Source organism: Taeniopygia guttata, chromosome 25 (genome assembly GCF_048771995.1).
Source record: "Taeniopygia guttata chromosome 25, bTaeGut7.mat, whole genome shotgun sequence".
Lineage (NCBI taxonomy): Eukaryota > Metazoa > Chordata > Aves > Passeriformes > Estrildidae > Taeniopygia > Taeniopygia guttata.
This window is the reverse complement of record NC_133050.1, coordinates 6,860,439-6,882,116: the sequence shown is the minus strand read 5'-3', so window position 1 is coordinate 6,882,116 and position 21,678 is coordinate 6,860,439. Positions and strand designations below refer to the sequence as shown.

The window sequence follows — 21,678 nt, the reverse complement described above, 5'->3', positions numbered from 1 at the left end:
GTTGCTGCTCATTCCTGGGGGGCTGTGGGGCAGGATTTTGGGGGGTGGGGGGGTTGGCATTGAGGGGGGGGGGGGTGACACAGGCCCTCTGAACCCCCACATCACTGTGCATCCCCCAAATCCCTGCTGAGCCAAGGAGCAGGAGGATGAAGTCTCCGCGTGGGCCCCCGTGCCTCAGTTTCCCCATCCTTGTGAATGGCACCCAGCAGGGTCCCCCAAACCCCCGGGGATTTTGGGGTGGGGGGGGGCAGAGGATATTGGGGTGCAGATCTCTTTTGGGGGGTGTAGAATCCCTTTTGGGGCTGCTTAAGAATTTTAGGGTGCCCCCTCCCTTAAAGCACATTTTCCGACACCCCCCCCCCAGGACACCCCAATTTTTGGGTGCCCAACTTTCAGGGGTGCAAAGCACAGCCCCCCCCCTCCCAAAGCCAAAATCCTTGATCTCATTTGGGGGTGCAGCAGCAGGGGGGACCCCCAAAAACTGCCAGTTAGTGATTTTTAACAGATTTTTAAATAATTTAAAAATAGGAAAACCCCTATTGGAGGGAGGCTGGTGTGGGTGAGGGGGGGGTGCGGGGTGAGGGGGGGTCTCCCTGCACCCTCTTTTCCTCCTCCCAGCCCCCCTAAACCCCTATTAACCCCTTCCCCACCACAATCCCCCCACCCCCCCCACCCCAAAACCACCAGCGGTTTGCAAAGCACAAACAGCCCCTAAATCCCCCCCCCCAAAAAAAAATCGGGGTACAAGGGGGTCCCCAGTGCTCAAAAAAAATCGGGGTTCAGGGGGGGGTCCCAGTGCTGTGCCCCCTCAAAACCTGAGGGGTTTGGGGGGGTCCCCCATGCTCTGCCCCCCTCCCACAGGGTTGTCAGAGCCTGGGAGCCCCCCCAGCCCCAGGGCAGCCCCCCCAATCCAAGCAGCCCCCCCGTGTGCTTTTGTCCCCTCCTTGGTGTAGCTGGTCTTTGGGGGGAGCCCCCCCCGGCCCCCCCCTGTAGCTCTGTCGTGCCGTGCTGTAGTTTCAGGTGTTTGTAAATTAATTAAAATGGAAAAAAAAAATCCCAAAAAAAAAAAAAAAAGGCATAAAAGTGTTACCCCAAACCTCCCTCCCCCTCCCCACCCAAAAAAAAAGGATTCCCCAGACTCTGCTGCCCACAGAACACATTTATTTAAATTGATTCAATGGGAGGGACACCCCAAAAATCCCCCGCAGGGTGGGGGTGCTATGGGGTGGGGGTCCCAAGAGCCCCACGCTGTTCTTGGAGGGGTCCCAAGAGCTCCACGTTGTCCCTGGGGTGGTCCTGGAAGCCCCACGCTGTTCTGAGGGGGGGTCGTAAGAACCACACGCTGTTCCTGGGGGGTCCTGGCAGCCCCACGTTGTTCCTGAGGGGGTCCTGGCAGCCCCACGTTGTTCCTGAGGGGGTCCCAGGAGCCCCACGTTGTTCTTGGGGGGGGTCCTGGCATCCCCACACTGTTTCTTGGGGCTCCCAAGAATCCAGTCTTGTTCCTGGGGAGGTCCTGGCAGCTCCACGTTGTTCCTGGGGAGGTCCTGGAAGCCCCACGCTGTTCTTGGGGGGGGTCCCAAGAACCCCACGCTGTTCCTGGGGAGGTCCTGGAAGCCCCACGCTGTTCCTGGGGGGGTCCCAAGAGCCCCACGTTGTTCCTGGGGGATTCCCAAGAGCCCCACGCTGTTCTTGGGGGGTCCTGGCAGCCCCACGTTGTCCCTGGGGAGGTCCTGGAAGCCCCACGCTGTTCTTGGGGGGGGTCCCAAGAACCCCACGCTGTTCCTGGGGGGTCCTGGCAGCCCCACGTTGTTCCTGAGGGGGTCCTGGAAGCCCCACACTGTTCCTGGAGGGGTCCCGGCTCCATCACTTCTTCCCCGCCTCCTCCTCTTCCTCCTCCCGGGCCCCGCGGCGCTTCTCCCGCTTGGACCCCCCCAGGCAAGGGGGCGCGGGGGGGTTCTGGGGGTCGCTCTGCCACTGCTCGGGGGTGCGGGCGACCACCTGCAGGGCGTGCAGGGGCCCGGCCAGCTCGGCCCGCAGCGCCTCGTGCACCAGCCGGTGCCGCTGCAGCGGCGGCAGCCCCGCGAAGCGCCCGCTCACCACCAACACCCCGAAATGAGTCTCGGCTCCGGGGGGACCCCCGTGGAGGGGGGAGTCGTCCCGAACCTCCAGGTGGGTGGGCTGCAGGGCCGCCGTCAGCTTGGCACGGATGGTGCGGGCCAGGGGACCCCCCATGGCCCCCGCCAGGAGGGGACCCCGCATCGGAGAAGGGCTGCAAGAGAGAGGGGGGATTTAGGGGGTGCAAGCAGAGAAACCCCCCAGTCCCAGAGAGGACCCTGGATTGGAGAAGGGCTGCAAGACAGAGGGGGGATTTAGGGGGTGAAGGGAGAGAGACACCCCAAAATCCCCACCTGGCACTGTAGAAGGGCTGCAAGACAGAGGGGGGATTTGGGGGGTGCAAGCAGAGAAACCCCCCAGTCCCAAAGAGGACCCCGGATTGGAGAAGGACTGCAAGACAGAGAGAGGATTTGGAGGGGCGCAGGGTGAGAGACCCTCCCAGATCCCTACCTGGGGAATAATGGGGTGCTGGGGGTTGGAACGGGGAATAACGGGGTGCTGGGGAGGGCAGAAGCAGGAATAACGGGGTGCTGGGGGCAGCGAGTCTGGGGGAGCCCTGAGGGCCCAGCCCCGGGAACTCGGGCCCGCAGCCGGGGAAGGCCCTGAGGGCAGGAGGGCCGGGCCTGACTCCCCTCAGCACCCCCTGTCCCCCGCGGGGATCCTCCCAGAGGACACACCCCGTGACCAGCAGACGCTGCCCGAGTCCCCAGTGCCGCTCGGGCCCGTCCCGGTCCCCTCCGGTCCCTCCCGGTCCCTCCCGGTGCCCCCGGGCCCGTCCCGGCCCTCACCGCCCGCTCCGCTCCCGCCGCCGTCACGTGACCGCGCCCCGGCCAATCACCGCAGCGGAACGCTCAGGCGGCGTAAGCCACACCCACACGGAGAGACCACGCCCATTTTCCCTTATATGGAGTGAGTGGGCGGGGCTTGCGGTGTGGGGGCGGGGCCAGGTGCGCGCTGGGGGACACGGGGGGACATTTTTTATTTCTCCTCATTTTTTATTTCTCCTCATTTTTTATTTCTCCTCATTTTTTATTTCTCCTCATTTTTTCCCTTATTCTCTTCCTATTTTCACCCTTATTTTTCCAGACTCATCCTGATTTTCCTCCTTTTATCCTGAATTTCCCATATTCACTCCTATTTTTCCAGCATCACCCTCATATTTCCCAAATTCACTCTCATTTTTTATTCCAGTGCTCACTGGAATAGGTAGCTGCAGCTTTCTCTTATTATTTTTTCATTTATTTTCTCTTACTTTCTTATTTTCTCTTTCTTTCTTATTTTCTCTTTTGTATTTTCTCTTTCTTTCTTATTTTCTCTTTCTTATTTTCCCTTTCGTATTTTCTCTTTCTTATTTTCTCTTTCTTTCTTATTTTCTCTTTCTTATTTTCTCTTTTTTATTTTCTCTTTCTTATTTTATCTTTCTTATTTTTCTCTTATTTTACCTTTCTTTCTTATTTTCTCTTTCTTATTTTCTCTCATATTTTCTTTCATGGTTTCTCTGTCCAGGACCTCAGCAGGAAATTTTTTCATGGCTGAACGCGGATCCTCTCCTCAAACCTCTCCCACACCTGGAGAAACCTCAGGATGGGCAGCTCTGAGCGACTCCACGGAATTTTGCCTCTCTCTGCCTTCTCCCTTCCCCTCCCCACTGGAATTCGCCTTTTGGGATCAAAAATCACCCCGGCTATTTTTAAAGCTCCCCCATCCGCCTGTCAGAATCTTCAGCTGTTTTTTCCTCCCTCTGCTCCAAGCCTGGCTGGCAACAGCCGGGATTCCCTTCTCAGACCCCAACCGAGGACCGGGATTTTCCTCTGGAGGGTTTTGCTCTGGGATTTTGGGATTTTTTTGCCCATCAAGTGGCATTTGAAAGGGTAAGTGGAGTGTTTGGATTCTTGGTAGAGGTGTGGGGATGGAGGGATGGGATTTATGCTTGGGATGGGATTTATTTCCTTTATCTATGGAAGGGATGGGGTTTATTTCCTTTATTTATGGAAAGGATGGGATTTATTTCCTTTATCTATGGAAGGGATGGAGTTTATTTCCTTTATTTATGGAAGGGATTGGATTTATTTCTTTTATTTATGGAAGGGATGGGATTTATTTCCTTGCAAGCATGGCATGGAAGGAAGAGTGCATCCTTTGGCATTGACTGTGCACATGGCCCATCCTGGAAAGAAGAGGGATCCACTCTTCCAGCTCTCTGGCAAAACTCTGATTTCTCCAAATACTTCTTTTCCCACCCCAGTCCCAGCGCTGGGCTCAGGTGGGCACCAGGATTTGCTCCCTGCAGGGCAGAGCCAGGTGTGGAAAACAGCAGGAACTTGGTTTAGGGGACAGAAGACTTTCCTGAATGTGTCCCCAAAGGGATTTTTGGGTGCTGGAATGTTGAGGGACCGACTTCCCACCCCTGTCCTCCTCCATGGCCTCTGGAATGGACCTGAAAAATCCCGGTTTGGACATTCCTGACAATTCCTTCTCCTTGCAGGGAGCAGGGGTTGGTGCAGCTCCTTCCTGCACCTGTGTAAATGGGATTTTAGGAGTGCAGCCAGCGTGGTCAGGCAGTCATTGATCCCTGGGGACATTGGCCACCAGCCCTGGGGACACTGGCCATCGATCCCTGGGGACATTGGCCAACTTTGGCCCGTGCCATGTTTGCGCTCAGGACTTGGCTGTGCCCCAGGAGGGGAGGCTGTGAGACAAAACGCTGGAAAAGTCCTCCCTGCCAGGGAACATCCCATTCCCTGGGGGACACATCCCACAGGGAAAAGCTTTTCCACAGGGATTCACTCCCAGCTGGTGCCAGCAGAGGTTTCCAAGGAGGAAAACCCATGGAGCTCCAGGGAAGCTCCTATGAAACCCCACAGTTCCCCAGGGTTTGGGGGCTCCTAACTCCTCCTGGAGCTGCTGTGCCCCACCTTTTCCATGCTCTGGCTGTTGTTCCCGGCTGGATCAGAGCCCAGCTAAATTTAGAAGGATCGATTTCACCCCCCGCCTCTGCTCTGCCCCGCAGGGGAAAGGACAGAGCAAAGGTGGCCAGGGACGAGGAGCCACGGGGGGCTCCACTCCTTGGCCCCCGGATTTTTGGGAGCCCAGATTTTATCCGGCTGCAGGACCATGGAGGAGCCCAGAGGGGCTGGGATTTTCCTGGCTCGTGCCACGGGTCCCTCTGGCTGGCACTTGGGGCAGAGCTGGTGACAAGGACGCCCATGTGGCCCGCAGGGAAGGAGCTCCCAGCGCTGGGAGCCAGATCGTTTCCTCAGGAGGCTGAGACAGGTGAGGGGGCAGTGGGAAAAGCAGGAATGAGGGTCCAAGGATGTTGTTGGCACCCAGGGATGCTTCAGGCTCTGATCCCACATGTGCTGTCCCTAAAGTGAGGGTGGAGTGAAACGCTCAACACCCACCCCTGTGAGGAAACAGCACCGGGAAGGGGGGGGTTAGGTTGGATATCAGGAAATTTCCTCATGAAAAGGGTGGTTAAGGTGTGGCATGGGCTGCCCAGGTGGAGTCACACCCCTGGAAGTGTCCAAAGCCGTGTGGATGTGCCACCAGGGGACAAGCGGTGGCCTTTGGAAGGGCTGGGTTGGATTCGCTGCCCCTCTTGGTCCCGTCTCTCCAAGCCCACCTCTGCTTCCAGGGGAGCTGCTGAACGAAGCTGGGAGCTGCTGGTGGGTGAGAGACCCCCCAGGCTCCGCATGGATGGGAATGGGCAGAGCTGCCCACAGCAGGAGCCCAGGGCAGCTGGAAAACTCCGGCCTCTTCCTCCGAGCTCTCCTGCTCCTCTTCCTCTGCCGGCATGGTAAGGAATGGCGTGGGCAGAGTTGTTCCCTGTAAAAACCAGGAAAAAATGCTTCCAGGAAGACTCTCCATGAGAACCTGGATGGTGGGGGGTTATTGCTGCTGGGATCCCTGATGTGGGAAGAGTGATGTGTAGGACTCTCATGACTTCAGAAGGATAATTACTTTATTATACTATATTATACTATAATTTTATTTATTTACACCAACAAGAGCTATTATTAACTACTAACTAGAAAAGCCGTCACTGTCTCCTGAGAGTCACACGTGGATCTAATTGGTCAATGAATCTAAGCAACTATTATCAGAATTCAATCAATAATCACTTTGGGTAAACAATCTCTGCACTACATTCTACACGGGCACCAACAGTGAATGAGATAAGAATTGTTTTGATTCTCTTTTCTCTGTTTCTCTCAGGGGGAAATCCTGAGAGAATCTCACTCTGTTCAGAGGGCATGTGAACACCACAAGGGCTGGTGGGGGTGTCAGCATTCAGGAACACACATAATCACAGGATATGATTATCTGTAGGTGCTTTTATTGATGAAGAGCTCTGGGAATCAGGGGTACAGACCCAAATCTGACTCCGACACAGCTTTGGAGCTGAATGTATTTTATATTCTATCATTATATAACTTACATATTAATTATTAAACATATATTGTTCTATTGTATACATTGACATGAGTTTCTCGTGATCTTTCTCAGGCCCCTGACCACAGTTTCTCATGATTATTCTTACTATTAAACAGTAATTATATTTAATTACTAAACAATCATCACATCTAATAATTATATCACTTATCATCTACTAGATACACAGGTGCAGTTCTAGCAAGGTACAAGGCCTTCATGTACTTATGGTATTTATTTTTCTTTTCAGGGCCTACTAAGCTTAATTTTCCTTTTAACCCCAAATCCCCATGATTTTAAAACCCTTTTACCATCAGGGGGAGGACAGGCTGCCCTTCCCCACCCCATCCCCTCTTCTCAAGGAGCCACCCCGTCTCTCCCAGTCTCTTCCCAGTGCAAGATCCTCCGTTGCAACTCGGACTACGTGGCGGCCACGCTGCACCTGCGCGGGCCCGAGCGCGGCGCCGCGTTCTGCACCGCGCTGCGCTCCTACTCGCTGTGCACCCGCCGCACCGCCCGCACCTGCCGCGGCGACCTGGCCTTCCACTCGGCCGTGCACGGCATCGAGGACCTCATGATCCAGAACAACTGCTCCAAGGAAGGGCCCACGGCCCCGCCACGGCCGCGGCCCCCGGCCCCCAACCCGCACGGCTTCGAGTCGCTCGATATCTGCGACTACGAGCGGAGTTTCCTCTACAAGCACGGCCGCCCCCCCGGTTTCCAGCACTGCGCTGCCTTCGGGGATCCCCACATCCGAACCTTCCACGATGACTTCCACACGTGCCGGGTGGAGGGCTCCTGGCCGCTCTTGGACAACGATTACCTGTTTGTGCAAGCCACCAGTTCGCCGGTGGCCAAGGGGTCCAACGCAACGGTCACCAGCAAGGTAACGTTGGTGCGCGGGATGGGTGGCCAAATCCAGGGTCGGGGCTCCTCCTAAACTTCCCAAAATCCTTCCCAAACCCCGGCGGGGGGATGAAGAAAGAGGGACAACAGTGGTGAAGGTTGTTGAGGGGACCTTCAAGCACTCCTGCTGCTGTCAGGTGATTGTGTGGTCCATGGGGTGCCTGGAGGAATCTTGTGGTGCATGGGGTGGTAGACAAATCTTGTGGTGCATGGGGTGCCTGGAGGAATCTTGTGATCCATGGGGTGCCTGGAGGAATCCTGTGGTCCATGGAGGAATCTTGTGGTCCATGGGGCATCTGGAGGAATTCTGTGGTCCATGGGGGACCTGGAGGAATCTTGTAGTCCATGGGATGGTGGACGAATCTTGTGGTCCATGGCGTGCCTGGGGAAATCTTGTGGTCCATGCAGGAATCTTGTGGTGCATGAGGCACCTGGAGGAATCTTGTGGTGCATGGGGTGGTAGACGAATCTTGTGGTGCATGGGGTGCCTGGAGGAATCTTGTGGTGCATGGGGTGCCTGGAGGAATCTTGCTGGGTTTGGCTCCACCTGAGTTTTCCGTTGCTTAAAAAAGAAGGAAAGATTGCTGTTACCCCCAAAGGACTGTAGCAGGGATGGTTTGAGGATGGATAGGTGGGGTGGCACCTCCATCCTGGGACACCCCAAACACCTGCGATGGCACCACGACCACCACACTCATCCCCCTCCTACCCCGCTCCCCACAGCTGACCATCATATTCAAGAACATGAAGGAATGCATCGACCAGAAGGTCTACCAGGCCGAGCTGGACAATGTCCCTGCAGCCTTCCAGGACGGTTCTGTCAACGGTGGCGCGCGGCCGGGCGGGAGCAGCTTGGCCATTTGGGAGCGCAGCCCCGGCCGGCACGTGGAGATCCGCGCCGACTACATCGGCACCACCATCGCCGTGCGCCAGGCCGGCCGCCAGCTCTCCTTCTCCATCCGCGCTGCCGAGGAGGTGGCCCGGGCCTTCACGGAGGAGCAGGACCTGCAGCTCTGCGTGGGCGGTTGTCCCCGCAGCCAGCGCATGTCCCGCAGCCCCCGCGGCCGCGGCCGTGTCCCCGCGGAGACGGCGCGGGCGCTCTGCCGGGAGATGCTGCCCGTGGAGGATGTGTACTTCCAGTCGTGCGTCTTCGACGTGGTCACCTCGGGGGACACCAACTTCACCATGGCAGCACACGGGGCGCTGGAGGATGCCCGGCTCTTCCTGCCCGATGCTGAGAAGCTCCACATCTTCCAAGCTGGAGGGGGCTGCCCGCTCACTTCTCCATCCCTCCTCTTCCTCCTCCCCTGTGGACTTTGGGCTGTTTTGTTGCACTTTTAACCCCTGCCTGCTCCACAGGGAACCCGTGAGAGCTGCTGGCTCCAAGCTGCAGCCAGGAGAGATTCCTCACCTTGAGGAGGTGTCTCAGAGACCTGAAAGAGGGAAGAAATGAACCCTTGGTTAGCACCCACTGGTCTCACATGGATGGTGCAGCTGCTGCCAGCTCCTCTCCTGAAGATCCAAATTTTTCTGTTCCATTCTGACATGTTCCTTTTCCCCTAAGGATGTGCCATTGCAGTGCATCAAAGAAAAATAAACCCCCTGGGTTAGAAAGCCCCTCTGTCCCTCAGAGCCTTTCCATAACTCACTTCCCACCTTTCCCCCCGTGTTAATCCAGCAGAATTCCACTCAGGAACCTTACAGATCCAGAAACAAGAGACTCAAAGCCCAGTTTTCAGCAGTTAAAAAAAGTGGCTTTTTTATGGATTTGGGACCCTTTCACCTAGCTGCTCCCAAAGCAAAGCAAGGCCACAAATCAGTTTGGGGAGCGTTGTGACCAAGAGGGAGACTTTTGAGTAGAAATCAGCCGGTTTTGTCCATGTGCTCTTCTTCCAGGATAAATAACAAGTGGATCTCCAGCAGTGGGAGCTGTGGAGCTTGAGACCTCCTATATCCCAGGCCACTGTTGCTATTTTTCCTTGTTTTCTTGGCACCTGCTGTGGACTCGATTTAGCCGGGTCTGGACTTGGGACCGGTGTCAGGTTTTAGGGGGGACAAAACACCCCTTGGGAATTCTCTCCCTTGGGCCCAGATTCTCTGTCACTGCTCAAATCCAAACCAAACTGGAACTTTTGCTTGGAAAACAGAATTCCTGATGGCAAAGAGCCAGCTGGGCACACAGAGGGGCAGGGTATTGCCCCGTGGAAGGTGCAGAACTGCAGAGGGGAGGGCAAATTTCACATATTTCAGAGGATTTCAGTAAAGCAGATGGAGCTTTAGAGGAGAAATAGTTTCCTTAGGGAAGGAAGACTTTATTTTTAATAAAGCATTAAAATTAAAAACTTGGCCATCCCTGTCCCACAGAATTGCAGGCAGGGCTTGTGGAGATGGGGGAAAGGGAATTTCAGCCCTTCCAGGCATTGAGGCTCCATCAAGGAAGGTTCTAGAATTCATGTTTCAATACATCCACGGGTTTTTCTCTCTTGACTCTTTTGTGCCAAGAGCACAAAGGAAATAATTTCATGGATACCACGGCGAGTTCCCCCTTGGAGGGGTGCTCAGAGCACACAGTGAGCAGCAGGAGACCTGCTCCACGTCTTTTACCCTGCTCCTCATAATCCCTGATGGGTTTGACATTAAAGGGGACTATTTTTGAGTCCTCATTTCCTGTCATCTGTCTCTTCACGTCTTCGGGTGGCAGTGGCAGATGAGGATAAGAATATCTCCTTCCTCCCCTGCTCCTTTGACTCTCCAGAGCTTTGGGAAAGGAAAGCAAGCTGCTTCCTGGTGTGCTCCATGTGTCACTTTGGGAAGAAAATCAGCTGGGTGGGGATAAAACCCTCTGTGAGGGGATAAAATCCTCCGTGGGGAGAATGTTCTCCATCGGGATAAAATGCTCTGAAGGGATGAAATCCTCAGGAGCAGCGTTGGTGGTGCTGGAGCTCCTGGTGGAAATGGGATAGATTTGAAGATTCAGAACCTAATTGTCCTTTAGTTGCTGGCCAGGAGAGACATTCAACAAGAATTCCACGGGGAAAGGAGGGTTCCCAATGGAACTAGACCTTCCCTCCTCCTGAACAGCCCATCACCTGCACCACCAGGACTGGGCCTGGTGCTTTCCTTGCCAACCCTGCTTTCAGGAGCCACCTCTGAAATTTAGAGCGCAGCTCCCAAGCTGAAAATATCCAGGAATTCTGATGTGGAGAGCCTTTGTTGCAGCTTTGAGGCTCGGCAGCTCCACCCCACCCAGAGTTCCACCAGGAGCGGCCCAGTGCGGACACTGGTGACAACTGGATTTCAGCACAGAGAAGCTGTTGCTGATGAATTATGGACTCATTAAGGTCCCTGAGGTCATTAATCATTAACTCTCCCACAGCACTGCCAAGGCCACCTGGTTTTGAACACATCCAGGACGGTTCACTGCTCCGTTCCAATGTCCACCCTCCCTTCCCATGGACACCATTTCCAAAATTTCCAACCCAAACCCTCCCTTGAGGCCTCTCCCTCTTGGGAGACCACCCTGAACCCCCTCAGCTCCTGACCCACCCCAAGTGGGAGCTGGATGGAGCTGCTGAGGTGTTTTTTAGCAGGTGACATCAGCCAGGGAGGGGAAGGGTCGATCCAAAGTCTGCTGACGTCAATGGAATCACTCTTGTTGACATCAACAACTTGGACTGGCGCCGACGTTCTGCTCCTTGATTTGGGGTGGGGAAAGAGGTCTGTTCCCTGCCTCAGTGTACCTCTGAGGAGGAGCGGTGTGGAATAATTTGGGAATGGGCCAGGACCTTCCCAGGCTTGGCACATTTTCGCCATTTAGCTGAAGCCCTGCAAGGCTACGGCTCAGGTTTGAGCCTTGGCTGGGTGTCCAGAGGAGGTGGTGGCCCTGTGACAGAGAAGGTGGTGGCTTGTGACAGAGAAGGTGGTGGCCCTGTGACAGAGGATGTGGTAGATGGATGGATGATGGATGGATGGATGATGGATGGATGGATGGATAAATGGATGATGGATGGATGGATGGATGAATGATGGATGATGGATGGATGGATGGATGGATGATGGATGGATGGATGATGGATGATGGATGGATGGATGATGAATGGATGGATGGATGGATAGATCGATTGATGGATGAATTATGGATGGATGATGGATGATGGATGGATGGATGATTGATGGATGGATGGATGGATGATGGATTGATGGATGGATGATGGATGGATGGATGGATGGATGGATGGATGGATGGATGGATGATTGATGGATGGATGGATGGATGGATGGATGGATGGATGGATGATGGATGGATGGATGGATGGATGGATGGATGGATGGATGGATGGATGGATGGATGCATGGAGAATCCTCTGCCATTCCTGGGAAAGCCTCTAGATGTCCACAGATCCCAGCACTCCGGCACAGTCAGAGCTCCAGCGTGCCACGATTTCCATCCTCACCCCAATCTCCAAGAAATCACAGAATTCCAGGTTTTGAATTGGTTTTGGCCGGAAAAGACCTTCACGATCACCTTGCTCATGGCAGGGACACCTTCCAGACACCAGATGGCTCCAAGTCACACTTCTCTTCCTCAAGCTTGACACTCCCACTTCTTGCTCGAAGCCTCAGAGCGGTTTCAGCTGCTGAAAAAGAGGAAAAAAATCCACAAAAAAAAGTCCCTCTCTCCCAGCTGGAGTGGAGCTGATGGCACTGCCTCTTCCAGACCCAAGATCTGAATTCCTCCTTGAGCTTTTCTGGAACCTTATCTCCTCCTCCCTGCTCCAAAAACCCCCTCGGGGTGGAAAACAGGGGAAGAAATCCCACCTGGATGAAGAACTTCCATGTCCCAGTTTCCAGTGGGAGCTGGAAAAGTGGGATTTTGGTGGGGGAAAATCTTCCTGTGCAAGTTCTGAAGGAAGGGGGAAAGGGGATCCTATCCTGGCCCTGCTCTGCAGCCTCCACTCCTGAAAATCCCCGTGTTGGACTAAGATTATTTGGTGGGTTTTTTTTTTGTTAGTTTGTTTTTTATTTGTTTATTTGTTTGTTTTTGTTTTTCAACTTAGAGATGGGGCAATTGAGAGGGTGTTTTAAAAACTTTGATTTTATTTTTAGTTTTATGAGATGGGCGAGACAAGAGAAATAAACAAATGTTATAAATAATAAATAGAATAGAAATACATGTGTTGCTTTGATTTTTAAGATTTTTTTTAAAGCCTTCTGAGTTTATATTCTTGTAGAGAACTTTCTTACATAATTTTCTGTAAATAATCTATTGGTTTGTATTCCTCTATAGAGGTGGAGAAACTTGATGTACTGGTAGCCTGTGTAATGTGTGTCCTGTAGCAACATACATGTTATAAAAATAGAAATAAATGTTATAAAATAATAGAAATTAATGTTATAAAATATAAATACATATTCTAAAAATAGAAATAAATGTTATAAAATAATATAAATAAATATAACAAAAATAGATGTTATAATTTATGTTATTACAATTAGAAGTTAACTATTTTTAAATTATACTATATTATAAGTGTGTTTTGGTTTATTAGTTGTAGTTGCACTCTGTTGTAAATGTTTTAAAGCTAGGCATTTAAAATTACTCTTTGTGGGTTTTCTTATAATGTATTTTTATAGTTCTATTTCTGTAAGTATTAAAATGTATTTTTTACAGTTCTGTTTTTAAAGTATTTAGTTTTATATTTTGAAACTTTTTTTTAGTCAAACTTTTTTCCCTTAATAACATTAGCTTCATTTCATGACATTTCTACGCCAGTATTTCTCATTTTAATGCTTGTATATACGAGTTTTCTGTTAATCTTTGGCTTTTCCCTTAGGCTATAAATTTATTTCCCACATTATGAGACAAGCAGTTGCTTTCCAGGAGCCACTCCAGCCCCACAGTTCCCTTTTTTTTTTTTAATTTTTTTTTTCCCTCCAGCTGGGCTCTATTCCCAACGTTCCCCCGTGCACAAACAACCAGAGGAAATGCCTTTTCCACCCCAGCTCCCAGCTGCACACCCGGGACACTCTGTCCCCACGCTCCAACCATTGTGGTCCCTCTCCCCACCCCTTTCCCCAGCTTGGAATAGGTTGGAAGAGACCATATAAGGTGAGAAATATGGAATAAACATCTCGTAGAAGCTTTGGGGCTGCTGGAACTTTCCTTCTTCCCAGCGATCCCGACTGGATCCGATAGAAAGGACAAAGGCCAGGCTGTGGCTTCTCCTGGCAACCAACCCAGACAACCCGGAGCAGAAAAAACACGGATCTTATCAGCACGCCAGAGAGTTGTGCTGGCAAAAACAAGTTTGTGCCATGCCCAGCTCCCTCCTCGGGACCTTCCCCGAGTGAGTCACCTCAGGGCCCATTTTCTCGCCCCGTGGCTTTGGAAGTGGGTTATTCCCAGGAGAAGTGAGTCACGGTGGCCTGGCCACCTCTTTTTCCCTGGTTAGGAGCTCCGGGAAAAGCAATGGGTCCTGGATTCTTCCCCATTTATTCGCCTTCGGCAGTGGGAAAGAGATTTGGGATCCTCTGAGCCCCACGGGAAAGCAGCTTGGAGGGGGATGAATGCCTTAAATAACATTTTAGTGGGTGTAGGACGCTGTCCCTGCCCTGGTGATTTCTCTCCTGATTTTCTTGGTTTTGAAGGAGATTTGCTATTAGGAAAGTTGTTTTTTTTTTTTTTTTACAAGTAAAAACCCCACAGCGTTCCCGACTCCCAGATCCATCCAGATTTCCAGGAGCAAACCCGACCCTCGAGGGAATTCCGGCAGCAGAGAGTGCTGGAAGGGGATTGCCATGGGATGGAGGGCAGGAGGGGAAAGGGCAGCACTGATTGACAAGTCTGGAGGAATTCAGGGAGGATTTGGGATGTGGAACACGTTTGGGATCATATCCTGGACGTGTTCCCTGGCGTGGGGCTCCAAGGCCCTTTGGCTTTGCTGGAATGTGTCGAAGGGGGGAACGGTTTCCTTTGAAAGGCACAGAGGGAGAGCGTAAACAGGGCTCAGATCTGAGGGGTCAAATATCCCATGGCAGGGAAGGCTGGAAAAAACCTCCCCACCTTTCACCAAATTCCTGCAAATCCCTAATTCTCCAATAACCCAGAACCATTTTATTAGTGTGAGAACAACGGGGTGCAGAGGAAAAAAGGTGCAATTCCTCCATTCTGCACCCAACCAAGGAATAATTCCCTCTCAAGGAGGAATTCTGCACCAAACCAAGGAATAATTCCCTCTCAAGGAGGAATTCTGTACCAAACCAAGGAATAATTCCCCCTCAAGGAGGAATTCTGTACCAAACCAAGGAATAATTCCCCCTCAAGGAGGAATTCTGCACCAAACCAAGGAATAATTCCCTCTCAAGGAGGAATTCTGTCCTGCGGTTTGGCAGGAGAACAGTTTATGCCCACAGTTTATCCGGTGCTTTATCGGTTTATACGATCAGGTGTGAATTAACTCTGGGGGGGGGAAGGAGACGATGGAAGGGCAGGAAAAGTGCCAGGAACACTCGGACAAACAACCTCTGAAGGACAACTCCCAACAAAAACACCTCCCTGTCCCTCCCCAGGGTGGGGAGCCCCCCCGTTTCCACTGCTGGCTTGCTCCATGGACATTGTTCTCCTATTTCCTCTGCTCCCAGCATTTTCCTGAGCTGGGAAAGCACTAAAAAAAAAAAAAAAAAAAAAAAAAAAAAAAAGGGTAAAAAGTGAATTCCTGTCCTGGATTAATGCTGATGCAAGGAGTGACATCTGAAGGTTTCTTAGAAGCCAAAGTCTCCTTTGGAGGGGTTGTGGCGGAGGGGGAAAAATGCTGTCCTACTCCCCAAATCCCAGGGCCAGTTTATGGAATGGAGGCGGGTGTTTGCTGAGGCTTAAATCCATGTTTGGGAGGGGTATTTTGGGGAAGAAGGAGAGGGAAGTGTCCCCAAGACAGAGTAGGAAGTAAAAGAGGCGCCCACAAACACACCAGGAGGGAGGGAACCCCCAAAGCCAGGCTTGGATGCTGAACCCCCAAACTCACCCGTATTTACCCCAAATAAAGGGGGGAGTGTGTGTGGGAGGAGGGGGTGGCAGAATACCACCGAGGGGGCTGAGGGAACCCCTGAAGGGATTCCAGGGGATGGAAGCAGCAGAGAGGGGGGGAAATCCTGCCCAAAACCCGACCAGTCCCCCCAGTTCCATCCCGCACCCCAAATCCGCCCTTATTTCCCCTAGTTTACAGGGGAGGGCTCAGCGGGGGGGCTGAAGGCTGCCCTGGGTGGGGAGATTCTGAGGAAGGGGATGAATCCCCCCACCCCCGCCGCCCCTCGGGGCCGCTCCCAGTCTGCCCAGTACAACACGGCCCGTCCCAAACTGGGACCAACACCCCGCACCCCCCCCGCCCCAGCCTGGGAACATGACATCGTGTTCCTCGCTCCCCATTGGCCAGACCGCCTCCCATCCTCGCTCCCCATTGGCCCCCGCAGCTGTCACTCCGCCCCCGTTCGTCCCGCCCCGCTGAACACGCGCGGCTTTCCTTCACCCGCTGTCCACGCTCCTCAGCCACCTCTCTGATTGGTCAGCGCTGCCGTAAACAAGGCAGCGGCAGCCAATGGGCGCGCTGATCACGCGAGCAGCACGCCGGGCCACGCGCCCTCGGCGTGGCGGCCCCGGCAGCAACAGGCGCGGGCGGGGGTGGGCGGGGCTGCCGAGCCTATAAAAGGCAACGGCGGCGGCGGCACTCGCAGAGCGCTGAGGGCCCGGGACTGAGCTGCCTGTGGCGACTTCGCAGCGTCTCTAAACAAAGCCTTCCATCGCTTTATTTTATTTTTTTTAATTTGTTTTTTTTTTGTTGTATTTTTTTCCGCCTCGCTGATTGCTTGGCTCGGGCGGATTTTGTTGCTTTACGGGGATAAAAACCCTGCGAGCCGTTGCTTTGTGCGCCCTCGTCCTGCCCCAAACCATGGTGATGTTCAAGAAGGTGAAGAGCTTCGCGGTGGCCTTCAGCGAGCCCGACAAGGTGTACTGCAGCGGGGACAAGGTGGCCGGGCGTGTGGTGGTGGAGGTGGCCGAGGTGACCCGTGTCAGCGCTGTGAAGGTGCTGGCGTGCGGCGTGGCCAGGGTGACCTGGGCCAAGGGCCCGGCGCAGTGCCGGCAGGAGATGGAGTACCTGCGCTTCGAGGATGTGCTGGCCCTGGAGGAGCAGCCCACGGGTGAGGAATGAGGCTGAGAGTAACTTTAAACAGCGATTTATAAGCCCAGCCCAACCCAGGGCTTGGCCACTTAGGGGCTGGATGGGGGTAGGGGGTTTGGGAGTGGGACAGAAAGACCAGAAGCACCCCTGGGTCACAGTGATGACCAGTACAGAGTTGGTGCTGTGTGTGGAGCTTGGGAAAAAAATGACCAAATGGAGGAAAACTTAAGGAAGTTGGGAGGTTTGGTCAAGCCAAGTGGAAGTTTGGGGGCTGAAGGACGAAAAAATCAGAGCCTGGGGAGCTTCCTGTGGTAACATCGGTGGCACCGTCAGGGACGGGCACAAGATCACACCCTGGGGCTGGAGGTGGAGATAAGGGGGAGCTGGAGGTGGGGTGGGGCCAGTGAGACACCGTGTTCTGCCCCGGGGTGTTGGTGAGGTGAAGGGACAGAACATGGGGTTCCCGGGGTGTGGGCAGGTGTTACCCAACGCTCTTGGAAATGAGGATCACCCTGGAGCTCCAGCTGATGTTTCCCTTCCCTTTCTCCCTTCCAGATGAGGACGGCTCCGTCATCCTGAGACCTGGCAACAAGTACGAGTACAAATTCGGCTTCGAGCTGCCCCAGGGGTGAGTATGAGGCAGCAGCTGGCACTGGGTGGGTGGAATTAAATGGCAAAACCACACTTTGGCTCTGGAGTGACCCCCCTGCGTGTCTCCAGGCCGCTGGGCACCACGTTCAAGGGGAAGTACGGCTCTGTGGATTACTGGGTGAAGGCGTCTCTGGAGCGCCCGGCCTGCCCCACACAGCAGGTGAAGAAACGCTTCGAGGTGATGGATCCTGTGGATGTGAACACCCCGGAATTGCTGGTGAGCCCCGAGTGCTCCTCAGAGGCTGGGGAGAAAAGTCCTTGGGGAGGGTCAGCCCAACCCAGGTGGCTTTAATCAGATCTGGGCTGAGCGGGATTAAGGGTTGGGATTAAAGGGTTCTGGATAATTCCAGAAACTGACACTGGGTGGGGCGTGTTCTGTACTCCAGGGGAATTTGAGGGCTGGTTGCAAAAAAGGGAAGGAAGAAAAGGAGGAAGGAAGGGTGGAGGGTGGGAAAGACAGGATGGGGCTGGTGTTTGACTGTTCTCTCTCCCCCGCAGTCTCCAGTTGCAGCCAAAAAGGAGAAGAAAGTGTCATGTATGTTCATCCCCGATGGACGGGTGTCTGTCAGCGCCCAGATCGACAGGAAGGGCTTCTGTGAAGGTGAGGATTGGTGGGAACAGGGAGCTGGGGAGCCAGGAAGGAAACCCCCAGCATCCCTAACATCTGGAACCCCCAGCATCCCTAACATCTGGTTCCTTCCCTCGGCAGGCGACGAGATCTGCATCAACGCCGACTTCGAGAACACCTGCTCGCGCATCGTGGTGCCCAAGGCGGCCATCGTGGCCAAGCATACCTACCTGGCCAACGGCCAGACCAAGGTCTTCTCCCAGAAGCTCTCCTGTGTCCGAGGCAACCACATCATCTCCGGTACCTCGGAGTCTTGGCGTGGCAAAACCATCCGCGTGCGGAAGCTCAAACCCTCCATCCTGGGCTGCAACATCCTGCGTGTGGAGTATTTCCTGCAGGTGAGTGGGGGGACCCTTCGTCCTCGTCCTCATCTTCCTCCTCATCCTGATGTGCTGTCCCACCAAGCCTCTAAATCCTGGCTTTTCCTGCAGATCTACGTCAGCGTGCCAGGCTCCAAGAAAATCATCCTGGAGCTGCCGTTGGTCATTGGGAGCCGCTCCGGCATCGGCAGCCGCAGCTCCAGCATGGCCAGTCAGACCAGTTCTGAGATGAGCTGGGTGGACCTGAACCTCCCCGATGCTCCAGAGGGTGAGTGGGGAGAGAGCCACAGTGGGGTGGGATCTGGGGTGGGATCCACAGTGGGATGGGCTCACAGTGGTGGGATCACAGTGGTAGGATCATGGTGGGATCACAGTGGGGATCACAGTGATGGGAGCACAGTGGGATCACACTGGTGGGGATCCACAGTGGGATAGGATCACAGTGGTGGGATCCACAATGGGATGGGCTCACAGTGGTGGGATCATGGTGGGATCCACAGTGGTGGGATCACAGTGGTGGGATCATGGTGGGATCCACAGTGGTGGGGTCACAGTGGGGTGGGGATCACAGTGGTGGGATCCACAGTGGGATGGGCTCACAGAGTGTGGGATCATGGTGGGATCCACAGTGGGATGGGCTCACAGAGTGTGGTGGCAGCCCCTCAGTGGCTTCCCAGTTGAGCTCACCGGTCCCTCCCCGCACCCCCACAGCCCCCCCGTGCTACCTGGACATCGTTCCCGAGGATCACCGGCTGGAAAGCCCCACCACGCCGCTGCTGGACGATCCCGACGGGTTCGACAGCCCCATCTTCATGTACGCGCCGGAGTTCAAGTTCATGCCTCCCCCCACCTACACGGAGGTGAGCCCGGCAGCGGCATGGGAGCAGGGGCCGGGTGGATCTGGGATCACCCGCCTGGATCCCTCACCCTCATCCTGCTCCACCGCCCAGGTGGATCCCTGCATCAACAACAACAACAACAGCAACAACAACGTCCAGTGAGCACCGCAGCTGGGCTGTGCCGCACACCTGCAGCACATCTGGCCAGTACACCTGGAGAAGGGGACTGAGCTGCTGCATTCCCGGGGAACCGCCGAATTCCCGAGGAGCCGCCGCTCGTCCCGAGAGCCTCGAGGAAAATTGAAAATTCCCCAGAAAACCCTCAAAAGGATTTGGGGAAGGGGGGACCCGAGGCAAAGCCAGCTGGGGAACAGCAGGAAAAGCTCAGCTGTCGGGACACAAACGCTGCCTGTCGTGACATGTGGTGGCAGGAAATGGTGGTTTGAATTAATTCCATCCTGATTTTCTAACTCTGGGTGCTGCTCTGGCTGCCCTGCACTCCCGCCCGGGGAGGAGGTGGGGGGGACGCTGTGACATCACGAATCCGTCCTGTCGTGACACAGAGCTCACTATCGCGACCTTTTGTACTCTTCGGTTTTGTACATAGTGTTTGGGGGTGGGGGGAAGCACAAAAATGCAAATTTTGTACCTTTTTTGTGGCCCCTGGGGGGCAAAGTTTGTAATAAACGAATGAAATGGTGCCCGGATCTCTTTGTCTCTTCTCGGGGAGGGGTGGGAGGATGGCAGGAAACTCCCCCTTGGAGTGGGTTTTTATTTTTATTTTTTAAAAATAATTATTTAATTTAAAATTTAAAATTTAAAATAAATAAATAAAACAGTGGTTTTTTTTTTCCAACTTCTGGATTTTCTGGGAGCAGCTCTGGTGGAATCTCCTGTTTTTTTTGTTTTTTTTTTCCAGGGGAAAAAGCAAAAAATAAAAGCACAGAGGAAGGGAAACTGAGGCACAGAGACAGGCTGGGGCAGGGTGCAGAGTGGGGAAACTGAGGCAGGGGAATATTCCTGCTATTCCTGCCTTTTTTGGGATCTGGGTGAAAGGTTGCTGCTGTCGAATAACAAGGCCGTGACCTTGGCTCTGCTTCTCACCCTCTCTCCCACTTGGAGCCCCCCCAAAATTGCTCTGCCTTGCCCCCCCCAACCCCCCCAATCCTTATCCCAGTCCGTGCCTCAGTTTCCCTTTGGAATGGAGCCATTCTGGCTACTGGCCAAGTAGGCAAAAAGTCATCCCGCTCTGGGCCAGGGATGGGCTGGGCTGAGAGGGCTGTGGGAAAAGGGGGAGGGCACAGACACCCCCCCAAAAAAAATTCGGGAGACACTCACCAGTCCCCTGAAATTGTTGATTTTTCCCCTCTGGAAAAGGTTTTGGCACCCCCCACCCCAAACCGTGGGGCTGAACCCTGCACTCACCCCCCACCCCCACCTAATTTACAGCTCTAATTAAGATAATTAAAGCCATAAACCTCCCCCACTCTGTGCCAGAGCAGGATCCCCACGGATCTGGGGGGGTTTTTCCCTGTTTTTTTTGGGGGGTCCCCCCCACTCCAGGGCAGCTCTCAGCTCCGGAATTCCCGACCGGTTCCAACTGGGCCAAAGGGGCTGAACTGGGAGTAGTGGGAAGATCCAGGCTCGGAATGGGGTGGGAATATTGGGATGGGATCAAGCTGGAAGCACCAGAAGGACCCCAAAAAATTGGGGGTCCCCCCACAGCAGCGGGGAAACTGAGGCACGCAGATGGATAAAACGTGCATCAAAGGGATTTGGGCACTTTGCCCAATCCCAAATCTTTCCCCCAAGCAGAGTGGGGGGACAGATCCCAACCCCTAAAAGGATTTGGGTTCCCAAAAATGCCTGGAAATAGGGAAAACGGGGATAAAAAGGGCACGGGAGCAGCTGGAAATTCACATTTTCTGGAGTGTTCCTGGCCCAAGGCGGGGGGAGAAGGGCCAGCATGTGACGCTCATGTGAGCAACCCCATCCTGCGGCACAAACACAGCCCTTGTGAGAAAAAAAACACTCCTTCCTCCTAAAAAACCTCAACTAAAATACCCCAAATCACCTCCCCCCCCGCCCCAAAATCTTTATCCCCACCAAAACACTCCCCACCCCTCCCAAAATGTCTCTCCCCGCAAAAAAAAATCCGCCTTTCCTCACTCCAAATATTCATCCTGGAAAAAAAAAACAACTTTTCCCTCCCCCAAAATCCACCTTATCCCCTAAAACCCTGAAATATTATTTTAAAAAGACACCGTGTCCCTCCAAAGAACACCTCCTCCATAATAAACCAAAATTTCCTCCCTCAAAAACACACCTTCCACCTAAAACATACCTTTCCCTATCCAAAAATACAACTTTTCCCCCAAAAAGATAGCTTGACCTGCAAGAAGTCACCTTCCCCTCCCCAAAACTATACCTCTATGCCCCAAAAAATCCACCTTCCCACCCAAAAATATACCCTTCTCCCCCAAAAAACCTTTATCTCCCCAAATTCACTTTTTTCAACCCAAACAACCCACCTTTCCCTCCCCATAAAACCTTCCCTCCCCCCCCAAAAAAAACACTTTTCGCTTTATATAAATGCATTTTCCACCTCAAAAAAA

The 21,678-nt window shown here is 53.6% G+C and overlaps 3 protein-coding genes across 11 annotated transcripts; 2 read left to right on the top strand and 1 right to left on the bottom strand.

Annotated features, from left to right (window-relative positions):
* Positions 1-1,144: 1,144 nt before the first annotated feature.
* On the bottom strand, positions 1,145-3,019 carry BOLA1 (bolA family member 1). Of its 4 annotated transcripts, NM_001245330.1 has the most exon segments (5): positions 1,145-1,389; positions 1,421-1,573; positions 1,698-1,768; positions 1,830-2,269; positions 2,904-2,959. In NM_001245330.1, a coding segment is annotated over 1 exon segment (396 nt). In that variant the 5' UTR covers positions 2,260-2,269; positions 2,904-2,959; the 3' UTR covers positions 1,145-1,389; positions 1,421-1,573; positions 1,698-1,768; positions 1,830-1,863.
* A 524-nt stretch (positions 3,020-3,543) lies between these two features.
* HJV (hemojuvelin BMP co-receptor) lies at positions 3,544-9,069 on the top strand. 4 transcript variants are annotated; one of them, XM_072918429.1, is made up of 5 exons: positions 3,544-3,986; positions 5,226-5,388; positions 5,750-5,911; positions 6,930-7,432; positions 8,176-9,069. In XM_072918429.1, exons 2-5 carry the CDS (start codon positions 5,322-5,324, stop codon positions 8,791-8,793), a joined length of 1,350 nt encoding a protein of 449 aa, XP_072774530.1. In that variant the 5' UTR covers positions 3,544-3,986; positions 5,226-5,321; the 3' UTR covers positions 8,794-9,069. The 4 variants fall into 4 exon arrangements, with proteins under 4 accessions (XP_072774530.1, XP_072774531.1, XP_030147121.4 ...); XM_072918430.1 differs by lacking the exon at positions 5,226-5,388; XM_030291261.4 differs by lacking the exon at positions 3,544-3,986 and having other exon boundaries at positions 4,763-5,388.
* Positions 9,070-16,056: 6,987 nt separating this feature from the next.
* TXNIP (thioredoxin interacting protein) lies at positions 16,057-19,764 on the top strand. 3 transcript variants are annotated; one of them, XM_030291322.4, is made up of 8 exons: positions 16,057-16,644; positions 17,181-17,253; positions 17,346-17,493; positions 17,775-17,877; positions 17,986-18,242; positions 18,336-18,492; positions 18,936-19,084; positions 19,175-19,764. In XM_030291322.4, exons 1-8 carry the CDS (start codon positions 16,395-16,397, stop codon positions 19,223-19,225), a joined length of 1,188 nt encoding a protein of 395 aa, XP_030147182.4. In that variant the 5' UTR covers positions 16,057-16,394; the 3' UTR covers positions 19,226-19,764. The 3 variants fall into 3 exon arrangements, with proteins under 3 accessions (XP_030147182.4, XP_072774549.1, XP_030147181.4); XM_072918448.1 differs by having other exon boundaries at positions 16,166-16,644; positions 17,775-18,242; XM_030291321.4 differs by having other exon boundaries at positions 16,167-16,644; positions 18,936-19,764.
* The last annotated feature ends 1,914 nt before the right edge of the window (positions 19,765-21,678 follow it).

Excerpts from the sequence above, each read along its gene's own strand:
- TXNIP (XM_072918448.1), top strand. The coding sequence starts at position 16,395 with ATGGTGATGTTCAAGAAGGTGAAGAGCTTCGCGGTGGCCTTCAGCGAG. Across the intron at positions 17,494-17,774 it reads TGAACACCCCGGAATTGCTG|TCTCCAGTTGCAGCCAAAAA; the intron begins GTGAGCCCCGAG and ends TCTCCCCCGCAG. Across the intron at positions 18,493-18,935 it reads CCTCCCCGATGCTCCAGAGG|CCCCCCCGTGCTACCTGGAC; the intron begins GTGAGTGGGGAG and ends GCACCCCCACAG.
- BOLA1 (XM_072918306.1), bottom strand. The coding sequence starts at position 2,259 with ATGCGGGGTCCCCTCCTGGCGGGGGCCATGGGGGGTCCCCTGGCCCGC.
- HJV (XM_030291261.4), top strand. The coding sequence starts at position 4,764 with ATGTTTGCGCTCAGGACTTGGCTGTGCCCCAGGAGGGGAGGCTGTGAG. Across the intron at positions 5,389-5,749 it reads TCCTCAGGAGGCTGAGACAG|GGGAGCTGCTGAACGAAGCT; the intron begins GTGAGGGGGCAG and ends CTCTGCTTCCAG. Across the intron at positions 5,912-6,929 it reads CCTCTTCCTCTGCCGGCATG|TCTCTTCCCAGTGCAAGATC; the intron begins GTAAGGAATGGC and ends CGTCTCTCCCAG.